Source organism: Crinia signifera, chromosome 7, assembly GCF_055691185.1.
Source record: "Crinia signifera chromosome 7, ASM5569118v1, whole genome shotgun sequence".
NCBI lineage: Eukaryota > Metazoa > Chordata > Amphibia > Anura > Myobatrachidae > Crinia > Crinia signifera.
Genome location: NC_139223.1, coordinates 132,653,774 through 132,669,740, shown reverse-complemented (window position 1 = coordinate 132,669,740; position 15,967 = coordinate 132,653,774). Strand labels below are relative to the sequence as shown.

The 15,967-nt window shown below is 42.3% G+C and overlaps 1 protein-coding gene across 1 annotated transcript in view; it reads left to right on the top strand.

The window, feature by feature from the left end:
• KIF5C (kinesin family member 5C) overlaps positions 1 to 15,767 on the top strand; it is a 75,512-nt gene extending 59,745 nt beyond the window's left edge. The window contains exons 20-26 of the mRNA XM_083153841.1: positions 3,859 to 3,960; positions 4,565 to 4,625; positions 5,745 to 5,816; positions 7,590 to 7,697; positions 8,151 to 8,367; positions 8,820 to 8,930; positions 13,201 to 15,767. Coding sequence (XP_083009967.1) covers positions 3,859 to 3,960; positions 4,565 to 4,625; positions 5,745 to 5,816; positions 7,590 to 7,697; positions 8,151 to 8,367; positions 8,820 to 8,926 — 667 coding nt within the window. The 3' untranslated portion in view covers positions 8,927 to 8,930; positions 13,201 to 15,767. The remainder of the gene's footprint in view (positions 1 to 3,858; positions 3,961 to 4,564; positions 4,626 to 5,744; positions 5,817 to 7,589; positions 7,698 to 8,150; positions 8,368 to 8,819; positions 8,931 to 13,200) is intronic.
• Positions 15,768 to 15,967: the final 200 nt, after the last annotated feature.

Below are 15,967 nucleotides of genomic sequence, written 5' to 3'. Positions count from 1 at the left end.
CTATCACATCGTCATATGACAGTTCTTGTGATGCCACATGATTAACACGAATGATGGAAAGTCCACAGAGAGGCGCTTTCTCCATGGCTGAGCTCAGGATTAATCAGTTAGAGATTAGAGAAGCGTCTTTCCCCATCAGCCACTGTGCCTGACAGAGGCCTGGCCAGAGGTTCTCAGAGCTACCCACATATCGGGTACAATTCTGTCAGATCCTTCTCATCGTGTTCCATATTTGTCATGATTTTATGACAAATGTGGGAAATATATCATTTCCACTGCAAGTCCCCCGCCACCAATTGGCCGTCTAACATGGGGTACAGTAATACTCAAGGTTTAACACTGCTCCAGCAACTACTCTTTGGCAAAGAGGGGCCGATTCAAGATCTCTCGTAGTGATCCGAATTCGGCCCCAGCTGCGTTTCTGCGCATGTGCAAACCCTGGCTCCGAATGGCTTTGACGAGTTTCACACTGGCCGGGCTGTTGCGGGAGGAGAGAGACTGGGGTAGAAATGGGGCTGGGGGACACCCAGTGTTCTATGGGCCAGTGCTTAGTTCAGGCTGACGTTTATTTCTGAAGGGGGGAGATGGTTGGCGACCATGTGTTCGCTTACACCCCCTTCTTACCCTTTGAGTGCCCACATGTCTGTGAGAGATGCACAAAATATCTGCTAAAAATGCCAGCGTCCCTCACATTTTTTATATAAAATCCAAAAAGTTGTGTTAAAAAAAGCTTATATTTCCTATATAAGGAAACATTACAGGTCATTATGATGAATAAAAATATTTGCTTGGGCAATTTTCACACCTATTTTGTCAAATTCACTTGGCACTCAAAGGGTTAAGCTGCCTGCTAAGAACCAGACGACCGCTGCTTAGTGAGCGGTACTGAATTAGGCCCAGAGAGTGCTGCATCCCCGACATTAAGTGCATCATCACTAGGCTCATAGACAAAGCATATTTTTGTGCTTTCACCTCTTTTGTGTGAATACTGCTTCTACAGTGTGGACCTTATTCAGGTCCGTTCGCAGAAGGGCTGCGTTCGCACGGGGACTGATGTTGTTTTACTGCACATATGCATACGCAGGGTGCGTGCACTCATGGACAAACGGACTGTTTGATCGGTGCACGCACTCAGGACAGCGGGCGGGGGGCAGAGAGGGGTGTGGGGCGGCGGCCCTATTAGTATATGGGAACGCCCAGCATTTTATGGGCATTCCTCATGCTAATGAGGCCATGACGCGGATGCAGGAGGCGGGCAGCTGACATCACCGGATGTCAGCTGTCTGCCCATTTCCTTCCCAGCATGCACGCATATGCTCAGTGTAACCTTACATATCCATGCACCTTCCACATATTTCGATGTCCATCAAAAGATGAGGGTGAATCTCCTCAGCCTGCGAATGGATGTTACTGTGCAGCGGCGTAACTATAATTTGGGCGCCCCCCCGCCGATAATAAATCACGCCCCCCCCCCCTCCACCACCCCGGCCGCCCATGCCCCCCCATCCCCTGCATATTTACCTGTCTGCGCTGCGCTGCGCTGGTCCCGGCTCCCCTCCTGGCTTCATTCTGATGCTAAACACGGACATCACAAAATGGCCGCCCCCATACAGCAGACAGTTTCATAGAACAGGTTGCTATATGGGGGCGGACATTTTATGATAGCCTGTCGAAATAGCATCAGAATGAAGCAAGGGGAGCCGGGACCACCGCAGCGAACATAGGTAAAGCTGCGGGGGATGGGGCATTATAATAGCACCGCAGCCCCCCGGCGCCCGCACTTACCCAGCGCCTCCCCGTGACAGCGGGGGCTGCGGTGCTGTAGCTACGCCACTGTTACTGTGTAACATCCATTCTCATGACCTGCGTACGAATCACGCTTGTGAATGGATGGAAGCAGCCAACCATTTGCAAGGTGGGGTTTGGTGGACTTGCAAGGCTGTGAATTTGCAGCCTTGCCAATCAACCATAATAACCCCCTACAGTATGCCCATGTCATAGGAACTTCTCTTTTGTAGATTACTGTACTTGTGTTTTCCATAATACTAAGCAAGTTCATCCAGTGCTGGAACCTGTGTCCACAAACCTGTTAGAAGAAAGACAGCCTATACTGTAGTTAATAACCAGAGTTTGCATGGTCTCCCTGTTAGCATGCGTTTCCCCTATTGCTTCAGTTTCTCCCCACACTCCAGTGAGTGAGTGTGTGTGTGTGGTAGGAAATGACTGTAATGGGTGAATGCCCCTGGTACAGCCGTGAAGTACTATACTCCTTTTTCCTTGCACTGTAAAAAGCGATAATATGTATATGCAGATATTGTTGTGGACAAGGATTTTGGTTCAGGGCAATTCATTTTCGTCTGAAGTTATGGAGAGGTTTGGCATAGGCTCCAAATTTACAGCTTGGGGGTAAATGCTGATGAGACCATCTGTTGACACATAACTCTTGCTGGTTTCACAGTGGATTCTCTGAGATACAGTATGTCAATCTGAGCAGCTAAACCTACAGGATAGGCACCAGTTTGGTAGTGCCATATGTGCAGTGTACCAGGTACAGACGGGTGCAGTTGCACATTTGGCATAGGGTGTACTGGAGATTTTATTGTTCCATTGGTCTGGCAGTTACTCTACTTGTCCCAAATGTTGGGAAGATGCAGGATCCCATTTGGCACCTCGGATGTGAGTGAATGAGGTGTAGATGTTTTGCTTGGTTGGGTTAATGGAGTCCACAACGACAACATTAATATTCCTATTTTCTACCAGAAAATATGCATTTATTGATTCTCCCTTGACTTATTTTCGATAAATCAGCATCAGAGTATGTTAGCAACTATCCAATTGGTTTTGGATAGTTGGGAGTTATATTGAAAATGGGTTGTTTCCCATAGCAACAAATCAGATTCTATTATCTTTTAGAAGGTGGTAAATAAATAATAAGTCAAATCTCATTGTTGCAATAGGCAACATCCCATTTTTCTCCCATCTTAGTAAATTGACCCCCATGTGTCCGCAAGTGGTTGACACTGATGAACGATACAATGGATCACAACCATGTAGTCACATCAGCAGAAACACCAGTCTGGATGTGGACCACTTTATGATGTGCGTTGCAGCTGTTGTCCTTGGCGAGGCTTCTACAGAGGTTCCAAGGGCCTGATTCAGAGATGTTGTTAATTAAATTATACCTATGGACTTTGGGGTAATATGCAAATGTCACCATCTGGCGGCTTTGCTAGTCCCAGCTGCAATACAGAGATGCAGTGTTGGTTGCAGATCACTTGATTATCAATGTTTATAGTAGCCCTATGGTCACCCAGCGTGGCTGCAGGTATTACAGTACTGTACTATTGCTGGTCCTTACACTACACGCCTGTGTTTTGGGCTCCACTCCCATAAACATCCCCAAATGGTCAATCACTTTGCAGGTATATCCCGTCTGCGATCGATGTCAAAAGACCATCACAGCACATATGCGATGCGACTAAGATGCATGTGCAGTCATCCGATAATCAGTCAACTGCTTACAGATTGGGTTTCGATACGTCTCTGAATCAGGCCCACAGTCCTTTGTTTCTCCTGATTTTTATATACAGTACATTAGTATCACTGTTGGCATTCCCTACTGTTCATTCTGGCACCGTGCATCTTTCAAAGCCTGTGCAGTTCCTCTTTCCTGCCTGGGGTGTCACTGTGTGCTTTGGTGCTTTTGGCACAGGATTGTCTGTAACTTGCTGATGCTCAATGAATTATAATCATAGCTACAGCAAAGGGGTGTTTTGTATGTTATTCATTTTGAAAAAGGGTCTAAATGGCCCATTGTCCTCTTACTTTGGGTAATACTTTGTTTTATTCTTGGTGAAGCCTCAATCAGAAGCTGCAGCTGCAGAAGGACAAGCTGACGTCTGACTATGACAAACTGAAGGCAGAAGATCAGCAGAGAGAGTTGGAACTGGAGAAACTTATGTGAGTTGACCTATAATAGTAAAGTTGTGTACACACGCATCGACTCAATTTAGATTTGATTTGCTTTAGATTTCCCCAATTCCACCCACTTTTCGATTTGGCCTTTGCTTTCCATTCGATTTTACATTCGATCTGCACGTTTGCATTCTAAATCGATTTTGATGTGCATTCAGGACACAGTGTACACATTTGATTCACTGGATCTAAATCGATATTTTCTTGCCTGCACAATCTATTTTTCTTTCCGATATCGAGAAAATGGGAGAGCGAATCGAATCAAATGCGGATCAAAGCATCTTAAAAACCGTTCAAAATCAAAGCAAGTGTACACCCCTAAGACCTATAACATAGTAATAAAGGCAGCTGATGAGAACACGGTAGTCGTCTATATTGTATGAACAGATTAGGAGACTGTATTTGCATGAATTAGTCTATAGAAGTCTGTGCACATGAATTGAGGTCAAGGCAGGCTGTCATGCCATGTGTTAATATCGTCTCATGCTTCTAAATCCCATAGCCTATAGGTCTGCAATACAGACCCCTCACTATAGGCAGAATATATTAAGCCATGGCCCAGGATTCATAACTTGTATTATATCCGCAGGCTACTTAATGAGAAGAGGGAACAATCCCGGAAGGACCTTAAGGGCCTGGAGGAAACTGTGGTATGTTGATTTCATCATTAATATTTTTTATAGACAATACTACATTATTATTAATGTTATTTATGAGGCAGAGCTGTACTGTGGGTGGTAAACCTAAAATGTAACCGGTAACTGTATTAAAAGTACAAACCATAAGTACAAACGATTCGATCCAACCCATTACGGGTGCGATCATCGCACTGTGTATGGGCACCTTAAGGAGGGAGAAGTAAGAAGAGGTGGTTAAGTGCCAAATACTTTATAGCCAGCGCTATTTGACACACAAAAACGCTGATCCTCAGTATGTATGAGAGCAGATCATTTAGAGAAACATCTGTTTTCTTTGTTATCTGCACACATCAAACTATTTCACTGTCACCATTCAGATTTTTATTAACAAATGATAAGTGCACTTTTGTGGCTTATCGTTTTTTCACATATAGGCAGAATTATGTGCCGGTATGTGTACTCGCCTGCAGCGTCTGCATGCTTATGTGGGTGTCTTAGGCAGTGCACAGGTCCTTGTGACGGTTGAGAGGTCGAGGTGGGGCTAGACAGGAGGTAGGGCTAGACCAATGTGCTAGCACTACACTGGTGTGCTATGGGTCATAGGAAGGAGGACATTCCTGTACCCCAGTAGGTAGTGATATAGCAGCACTATAATGCCCATTACACACAGTGCAATTCAGGGTCACTTTTGATTCCATTTCGACTATATATAAAGAGCCAATCATTTACAATGAAAAACCATGCCTTGTAAATTATTTTTTTCCAGAAAAAAATCTGAGTTCGACTGCCATCAGGCACGCCCGCTGAACTTTACATCCCGCCCCTTAGAATCACAACTATGTCCACCACATAATAGATCTGAAGTGTGACAGGTCCAGAAAGTACTCTTGAACAAATGTTGATACTGTAGGGTGCTGTAATTCAAGGAAGTTTGGTAACCACTGGTCTAAGGGATAAATTTATTAAGCAGTGCTTTTCCTAGCCTGATTTTTATTGAATATAATTGCCACTTTAAATCCAGTGGCCACACTGCCATGCAGAGATGTTAAGCACTGCATAGTAAATGTAGCCCTATGTTCTGTTTATATTGGGGATTCTGCAAACTTCTAAATGTCTAAATGTTTTCTCCAGGCCAGAGAACTTCAGACGTTACACAACTTGCGAAGACTCTTTGTTCAGGATCTCACCACCAGAGTGAAAAAGGTTTGTCAACCATGAGATTTGTACTGACTTTGCACTGTGTATACAATTTCCCAGAGGGATTTGCAGCAATCCAGACACGTTGCCATGTTGTCTCTTCACCATCACTGCTGTTACGTATATGCCCATTGCTTACGTATACACTTAGTAAAGGAGAAAGTCACTCCACATGGTTTTAAATTTTAATTCAAAATGTTCACATGGCATGGTGCACCTTAAATAGCTGGTGATGAACGAGTATATTGTGTATTCATTGTATTATTAATATTTACTTTGCTCCATGTTATCTGATTGGACAACATGCATGTCCGCTTATAGGAGTCACTAAGGGCAGACAGTAACGATAGCTTAGTGAATTATTATTTACATTTCTATAACACTAGTTCCACCTGGGCTTTGGTATGTCAGTGTTTGACAAGCATCCTTGTAAAAGTGTTATTTCACTTATTAATAGCATTTATTGGAGATGATTGGTGTGATTGCTGCTATTAGGGTGCGTTAACATTTTAATCAGTTTATTTTATATTTGTTTATTTTACATTAATAAAAAAAGTTTTATAAAGGTTATGTTTTAAGGAACAATTTTTGATTTTGATGATATTGATCCACTTTGTAACAGCATTTCCCTGACCTTTGTTACGGACATATACAGAATTGCTCCGGGACACGGAGGGCTGCTTTGAAAAGCAACTGTCCCTGTGATCTCTAACACGGCTACCAAAGCTGCAGTGTTTTAAGGTGCATACACACATACAATTTTTTTGACCAATTTAATTGAAAGACATTGATGACCAATTTCCCTTGAAACCAATGACCTGGACGAAAGATGTTGACGAAAGATGAACGATCTAGCTACAGGTTATAGGCTTTTTTTGAAAGATATCCAAATTGAGCTGTATGCACGGTTGACAAACAATCTTGATGAACAATTGACGGGTATGCGCATCATCATTCATCACTGTCGCATAAACACTGGAAGATATTTTGACCAATATTGTTCAGAAGGGCCAAAATTAACGAAATTGGTCCAAAAAATTGGTCAAAAAATTGTACAGTGTGTATGCACCTTAACGTTAAGCAGTGCCGAGTCTGTCAAGTGAGCACGTGTCACATGAGGTCACACGTGTATGGGTGTAGGACACTCAGTAATGAGGTACTGGAGTGATCCGCTCTCATCCTTCTTTGCACCCCGAGACCTACTGAGAAGCGGGGTTCTGGGAATCATCTGAAGATGGCTTTTGACAAACTCGGACAGAAAACTTTCAGCACTCAGGGTTTGCTAAATACTAGGTGGCCCTATCCGGCCTTACTACTTAAAACAGTGGGAACTAGCATTTACGCCTGTGTAAGGTGGTTATTTATGATAATGAATAGGCTTCTTGGAGTTGAAGTCCACAAAACCTTCCGTTTAAATCACAATTTTAAAAACCTTGTACTGATGGTCCTATTCTATCAATTCTATTACATAAGTGACCGATTTTTAAATGAGGACCCATAAAGTTTTCAATGGGTTTCTGATTATATCAGCAACGCAACCACAGTACTCTTGTTCTCACCAGGTAACTGCAGCCAGCAAATAATGTATTGATATCGCATGATCCATAAAAATCTGCCATTTTCCCCACAGAAAAACCTATTTGGCAGTTTTTTGCTCTGTGGGGTTTTTTTGTATGTAGAAAAAAATCTTTGTTCTTTCAACAATGTGACAGGCATGTACTCGTTCTATTCGCTTGACACCATGAAATACATCTGATGCCAGTCTTGCTGTGTTTGCAGAGCGTGGAGCTGGATAGCGACGATGGTGGCGGCGGCAGCGCAGCCCAGAAACAGAAAATCTCTTTCTTGGAGAATAACCTTGAACAGCTGACGAAAGTTCACAAACAGGTGAGATGTGGACTGGGTCTATTGGAAGTATTCACTTGTTTTTATATTCTCCATGTAGAATGTTTATCTGCTCTAGATACAACTTTGCTCCATGCACGGTGCACATAAGAGCCGTGTGGGAGCCAAGTCTGAATACACTGGTGTTATTCTGTTGCTCCTCTAGATGTCAGTAGTTGACAGGCTGATGATGTTGGTGTAGAAACACTTTGGGGGTTATGTGATAGGAACCATCGGGGGTTTGCGCTAATCTTACTAAAACCCTGAGGAGTCTGTAAGATAGATACCTATTCCATAACAACCATTTATTTCATTAGATGCAATATCTGGTTATACTGCTCTTTTGTCTGAATAATTAATGTCAGATACATGAATCAGATGCATGAGGTGTTGGCTTGCGACTGATTCCTACGATTTTGTCTCCTCCATCGTTTGACTCATCTGCTTGTTTTTCAGCTGGTCCGTGATAATGCCGATCTGCGTTGTGAGCTTCCTAAACTAGAGAAACGCCTACGTGCTACAGCCGAGAGAGTCAAGGCTTTGGAAGGTGCACTTAAGGAAGCCAAAGAGAACACAATGCGGGATCGCAAGAGGTACCAGCAGGAAGTCGACCGCATTAAGGAAGCAGTAAGAGCAAAGAACATGGCGAGGAGGGTGCATTCTGCCCAGATTGGTAAGAACCATAAGGCCCCCATAGACTACTGCGACTTCTCAAAGGGGAGAAACCACCTTTGCCGGGTGGTAGGATCACATATGATACACCGTATGCGGGACCTTTTGCATACAATGTATCGTATGAGGTCCCAGCAAATCTCTCGGGTCCGGTCCGATGCACACGGGACCGTGCATCGGATCTGAATCAGATACAAAACACATACGATTTGACACTTTTCACACGATTTCTCAGCCCGATCCGTCACAATCGGGTGACAAGGATTCACATCGTACTGGTATATGGCCAGCTATAGATCAGTAGAAAGCAGGTTGACCTTATTCTCTTTCCATTGGGCAAGTTTGTCTGAACCTGTGTAATCTTACAGACCAAAGCAGCTATTACTACACCATACATGCTACTAAACTGATCTCTATGCAAAGTATTGATGGTCATTTTTATTTCTTCTTTAGCTAAGCCAATCCGCCCTGGACATTACCCAGCATCCTCTCCTACAGCTGTGAATTCAATCAGAGGTGGATCTGTGCATTCGTCTTACTATCACCACACAAAACAATAGACAGGTGAGTGGTCACAATGGGACACCAATGTGTTGGTAGAGCCTGATTTCCTCACTGTCCAAAACATAAAAAATATTAGTTAAAATAGTGTCTAGTTTCAAAAGCATAGGGGACATCTGGCAAATTAATAAATGACACCCAAAATAAAAAGCACCTGTGAATTTCATTTTGTAACTATTGGACTTTTCATCTACAAATCATAAACACATTTTCAATTGAGATTTCACCTGGTAATGACAGTGTGCCCCTTCAACTATGTGTGTTATGATAGCAAGGGGTTCCAAAAAATGGCTTCCAAAGTTGTCTCCAGGAAAGCATGGTCTCTTTTATAAAAAAAAAAAAAAAACAATACTGGCATCCCAGCAAGGTTTATAAACTCCCAAATGTCTACTAAAAGTAACAGCAAGTTGCAGATAAATGTAATAGTGCAGACATGAGAGTGTCAACGCGTTTCGTCTCCTAGACAATGGGAGACTTTCTCAAGAAAAAAAGTATCCTGTTGCCTTGGAGACGAAATGTGTTAACGTCACTTCTGCTGCTTGAAGCTCCATCTGTTTTCTGGTCTGGTATTTTCACTAACCCATTAAATACTCTTTATATCTGAACGTATCGATGATTTCAGTAGATATAATTTTATGGATATAGTTCACCTTTTGTTAGTGTTTTATATTTGTTGTTAATCTGATATTTGATTATTCTGTCAATTATATTTTCTAAGTACATCTGCGTCACCTAATAAGAAGCAGATAAATTTTGTTTTTGCATTAATTATTGATTAGGAATGATCATGGCGCAGCGATCTATTATATGCAGTTACAACTATTTTATTTGGGATCTGTTAGTCCTGGGGTGGGCGGCAGTCTAGGTGCCATTTTCACAGTAGAAACAAATGATAGCAAACAGGAATGGAACAGATTGACATAGATCTAAAGGGTGTAAAGAAAGCAGCTATAAGTACTCATCTACAAGGGTAGGGAAGATCTGGCCCACATTAAGGGCATAAACAACATTTTTATTTTTTTTGTAAACTGTAATCTGCATTACATCAGGCACAAAGTAAATTAAGAGTACTATGGAATATATAAATAAACCTTCTGAGTAAATACAGGTTGGGTATCCCTTATCCGGATATCTGTTATCCAAATTATTCTGAAAACCATAGTTTACGGAATGTACTTTTTATATTATTGTATTTTGTTTGCTAAAATAATTCTTTATGGGATACAGAGTATTAAAGGGTTCTGAAAGCTCTGCTTTAGACTTCAGGTACAATACATATGTGAGGGGTAGAGCAGGGATGGGGAACCTTCGCCATCCAGCTGTTGTTGAACTACACATCCCAGAATGCTTTGCTTTTAGCATGGCCAAATAGCAAAACTGTAGCAGTGCATGCTGGGATGTGTAGTTCAGCAACAGCTGGAGGGCCAAACGTTCCCCATCCCTGTGGTAGAGGGATAAATTAAATGCTTTAGACACAAATTGGATTAAGTATATGATTTATTTACTAAATTCTGCTACCACTAGGCGGCACTGTTGCTTAAGGTTAAGTTTGTAAACCAGTACGAAAGAAAAAACTGATATCCAAAGCGCAATCAATGATATTCAGCCTGGATGACACAAGAAGCCTGTGTACAGCAAGAAAAGAGTGCACATACACTTACATATATTCAGGATACATCTTTATTTACTAAATAAGAAAATCACAACATAGTGCAAGTATTGTAGGGAAATAGACTAATGCTTTTATTTCACTCAGCACACTCACATGGGTGCAGAGATTATCAGCATATCACATAGAAGCTGTAGGCTTCACTTTAGGAGCCTTGTTTGAGCCCCTAATCCTAAAGGGACTTGAATTAGTTGCCTGGCGAGCAGGATAACGCTGCCCCTGTGAACGCACACCCCGTCCCCACTGCCCGAATCCTCTGACTATGCTTACACATCCGCTCACATGCTTACACATCCGCTCACATGCTTACACGTCCGCTCACATGCTTACACGTCCGCTCACATGCTTACACGTCCGCTCACATGCTTACACGTCCGCTCACATGCTTACACGTCCGCTCACATGCTTACACGTCCGCTCACATGCTTACACGTCCGCTCACATGCTTACACATCCGCTCACATGTGCCCCCGCACAGAGAAAAAAAATCATTTGATGATTGATCACTATCAAATTCTTTTTCCTCTGTTCGCAGATAACATAACCCAGGACTTACTTTATATGTGGCCGGTCTTCTGCGTATTGTAGAATAGGGAAGCGCGAGAGCACCCGAAAAGGGGCGTGTCTTATGTAAATGAGGATGCGGCATATGCAAATGAGGGGCGCACCCTCGTTTTCGCCCGCTGCTCCTCTGTAAGATTGGTGGGGACACCCAACTGCCCCCCTTCCCCCGCAGCGGGACACTGCCGGCCGCGAGAGGGACGCGGGTACATCCCCAAAAACCGGGACGTTCCCGTGTGTAGTGGGACAGTTGGGAGGTATGCGCCCAGCATCTCTATTCGTGGGCATGCCCATGAAACGCTGGGAGGACCCCAGCAAACAACCCTTGCCTGTCACTCAGGCTGCGAGCCCCACTGCTCCTGGTTTTGAAGTGTTTACATGTCTTGTTATGTCTAACCTTCCCTGTGTGCACCGCTGTTAGGTTTTAACATATAAACTTGATTGTTTTTATATGTATATGTATTTATTCAATAAAAAATTTTGAAAAATTGTATTGCATCTGTAAGTAACACTGGGGCAGATGTATTAAGCCTGGCGAAGAGATAAACTGGAGATAAAGTGAAAAAAAAGTGGAAGGAGATAACGCACCAGCCAATCAACTTCCAACTGCCATATTTCAAACACTGCTGATTGGCTGGTGCATTATCTCCTTCCACTTTTTCTCCACTTTATCTCCAGTTTAACTCTTAGCCAGGCTTAATACATCTGCCCCATTATTTTGTAAACTATTTCTCTAAATCATATATGTTTTTTGCGCAGAGTATACCCCATACTTGCCTACTTTTCTTCTCACCTCTACGGGAGAAGCCCAGAGAGACAACCCGGGACAAGGGGGCTTACATGACGCGAAATGCAGCTACCGCATCATTTTAGCCCCGGCCCTCTCTGCTTACCCGCGATTTTCGGTAGTAGGATCAACGGGGAAGGGGGGTGCAGGGGCTCTGTCCGGCAAACGGGAGTCTTGTCCACCTTCCCAGGTGGACAGGAGGCGGAGCCGATTTTTGGGAGCCTCCTGCCATTCCGGAAGGGTAGGCAAGCCTGGTATACCCCCTATTTCTGTAGAAAACCCTCTTACTCAGCTGCAACCATATTTGAAGTATTATACAGCGCTGTCTCCCCTCTACATCTTCTAAAAACATGTGTCGACCTTAAGCACTGTCAACCTTGTACATGTTGGTTTTATGACCATGTTGATCTTTTATACATGTCAATCTAATGCATGTCCATCGTCTGAATCCCATTTTCAACTTAAAAACTTTTATTCCCATCCTAATTATTGTGCTGTACTGCAAAATGTTGTGTTCCTGTATCAGCCCCGGAATCCAGCGTTGAACTCATTGTAGTCATTGCAGGAACAGACATTTTGCAGCTTTAAACAACAAGTAAAAACACAGGTGAACCTGAAAATAATGGAGTTTTCTAACCGAATAACATGTGCCACTATGCACTATGGGAAATTGGCTGATTCATATACAGTGTCAGGGTGATAGCACAGCAATAGAAATCTTTTTTAATATCCTCCACAAATTTTACCTGGAAACCAGGCTGTTATTGCTGCTTTTTTATGGTGATAGAAAATGTTATCAAACTCCAGTGACTTAAATACTTACTAATTACAATAGGGGGCGCTGTTTCCCCTATCTTGCATTGTGACTTTAGAAAACCACTTTTGTGTTCCACTTTTGTAAATGACCTTTACTGTCAGGTGACAGCTAAGTTGGGTTTAGTGACTGTATTTTGCATGAGGTATTTGCGTGATGAAGCATGAGGTATTTGGATCACCCATGAATTAAGTAAGGACAAAGTCTATTTTTATTATCATTGTTTCATTTCTGAGTCATAAAAATCAATTGTTTGCATAATCTAAGCAGCTGCATTACCAGATTAGTGAATGCAATGAATTGGAGGCTCTTACGGAGGTTACTGTATGTGATAGATCACAAATAAAATATGTTATTAGAAAGCCTTTCATTGCACCAACATTTAGGAGGGTCCCATAGATTCTGTTTGTAAATATTCTGCTTTCTTCTGCTTCCCCCACAGATCAGACGATCATCACCAAGCATACAGCACCACCATCTTTACACTTGCAAGTTATACACATTATTGCCCCTCATGTACGGAGTCTTGCTTACCTCAGCCTCTGGAACATATCCGTTTTAAGACATTAACTCTGCTGCTGTGATATTAGATGATCCAACTGCACCGCTGTCTCAGCGCTGCCATTGTGTTCTGCTCTTATCTACCTGTACTTGTTCCTAAGGTGTTTTTATCAAACCACAGGAACCTTCAGTTCACTGCTTCATTATAGACAACACCCTTCTCCCTTACTTCATTTCCAGCAAGTAACATGTGATGTAGAAAATAAATTAGGGTCTTCAAAATACACAATCCAGCACTTACACAACAAGACTGCTCCCACTAAGATAAACATTAAAACCTATTCTGCATCCAAAATGTTGTGCCATGGCTCCAACTATAGGATCACCCCTCATGGATTTGGCATGGAAATGATCACCCTTAGAATCTGTGATATCCGCAGTCTGTTAGACAACGTGCATCTTGGACAACGCAAGGTTTCTGAGCCTGACCGCATCCGTGCAGTGTATATTATCTGTAAGTAGGGGGAAGGGGAGGGGCTACACTGTATACAGCAATGTGACTAGTTGCTAGAAGATCAAGGGAGGAAGAGATGGCCGCATGGGACAGTCACGGCGGACACACTTTCAAGCACATTGCAACGAGAATTGAATGTATTCAAAAGTCCTCTAGTACTGCGGCCACAATGGCTGCTCCCAGGGTACGCTTGACACCATTACATTTACAAAGATGACTCTTCTGCCTTCTAATAACCCTTATGTGCCAGTTGAAACGGTTTTCCTCAAGGAGAAACTGCCAGTGTGTAGTCTGACCTAGAATATGTATTTATTTATTTATTTACAGACCTTAGACCGATGTTAATTTTCCATCTGTACATAAGATGAGACTATTGGAGGTGTAGAGAATGGAATCTGGTGGCAGGACCTGACCTGTATAATATATTCTGTGTATACAGTATCACATTGTTTTCTTGTTTGGTACTCTTTTCTGTGTGCCTAAACCCCAAACCACCACCTTCCTCCCTCCCAATGTTTATTGCCTCTCCCTCGATTTACACCCCTAAGATATATTGTTTGGGTTATTTTGTGAATAATTAATTTAATTATTGCTTTCAATGTTATTTCTAGTAGAGAATTGTAATTGCAGCTAGTGATGCACACGCAAGCATATAATTGCAGGAATCGGTATAGTATTAGCATGTTATACGGTAGTTAGGTCGACACCATTACGGTTGACATGCATCGGGTCGACCACTGACGGTCGACATGGCTAAAGGACGACAGGGTCAAAGGGTCGACTTGTGCATTATGTCGACAATGGGAAGGTTGACAGTCAAAAAGGTCGACATGAGGTTTTAACTTCTTTTGCGCCGACATGTGCCGACAGGCAGTATTTCATGCCCTACCATCCACTAGGGCCTGGAAGAAGAATAGAATAGCGTTCGAAGCATGGCAAGCCATGTGAGGGGACACGGTGCACCGATACGGTGTCCATGATGACTATGCCGACATTTGGGACAAAAAAAAGGGGAAAACTCATGGCGGCCTTTTAACCCTGTCTACTTTAGGCATGTTGACCTTTGTCTTCTGTCAACCTAAAGCCTATTGACATTCAGTGGTCAACCCAATGCATGTTGACTAATTTGTCGACCCAAGGACCTATACCCTATTTGCAGGGAAGACACAATGAATTAAAACGTTTCCTAAATGATGAACATTTATATATATAAAATTTAAATTTTCCCCTTTGTAACTTAGCTCGTAGGATGAGGTGGTGCTAATATTCCTCATTGATTCTGGTGTCTGATCAGCCAGTCAGATTTTCTGGAGCAATCTGGAATAGTATTTTACAGAGCAGCAATTGAACGATGGTATAGGGAGGTTGTTATACAGAATATTATTCCTACAGAAACTGAGCCCACTGTGGACCACAACTGCCTCTCCCGCACCCACTGTGGGCATGGCAGGCATGAAATCGAGCCATTTGGAAATTGCCATGATTTATCACTTGAAGTTACCTCAGACAATTTTTTTTATTTTGCCTTAACTTAATATAAATATACTCTGCAAATGTATTTGTCTCACAGCTGTAATTACACATTCCTGGTTCAGATATTTGTATGCATATTTCCGTTACAGCACTTTTCAGTTCATTTATATCATATTTTATTATTACAAATCTTTCCCTCGTTCACTGTTGGAATAGAGGAAAAAGCTTTTTTAGACCTGCGTGTATCAGATTGTGATGTACAGTATGTAATGTGTTTGTGTTGTATTTTAGTGAACATGTCATTTTCTGATAACGAATATCAAGTTATGACCTCAGCAATGCACCCAATAAAGGACTTATTGGCGTCTGATTTATCTGTAAGATATTTCAGGGTATTGCAGAAATCCCCCCAGGATGCATCTCCAGCTCTTACTGTGACAGGTGTGTGATACACTGGCAGATTGCATGGTATTTTATCGGAAAATGTCAAACTGAAAAGAATAAAATTGAATTACAGTTTACCTCCTGTTTTCAGTTATTTATGTTTCTTAAATTCCTTTCTAGCAATAAATTACAGAGTGAAAGTCCATGCGGCAATATATCATCCCTGCTTCAAATGCTAATATTTGTTTTACAGTTTTAATATGAAGTATTTTGAGTTTTACTTTGATTACAAATGGAATATTAGCTATAATTTAAAGAGCAATTAAAGTCACCATTT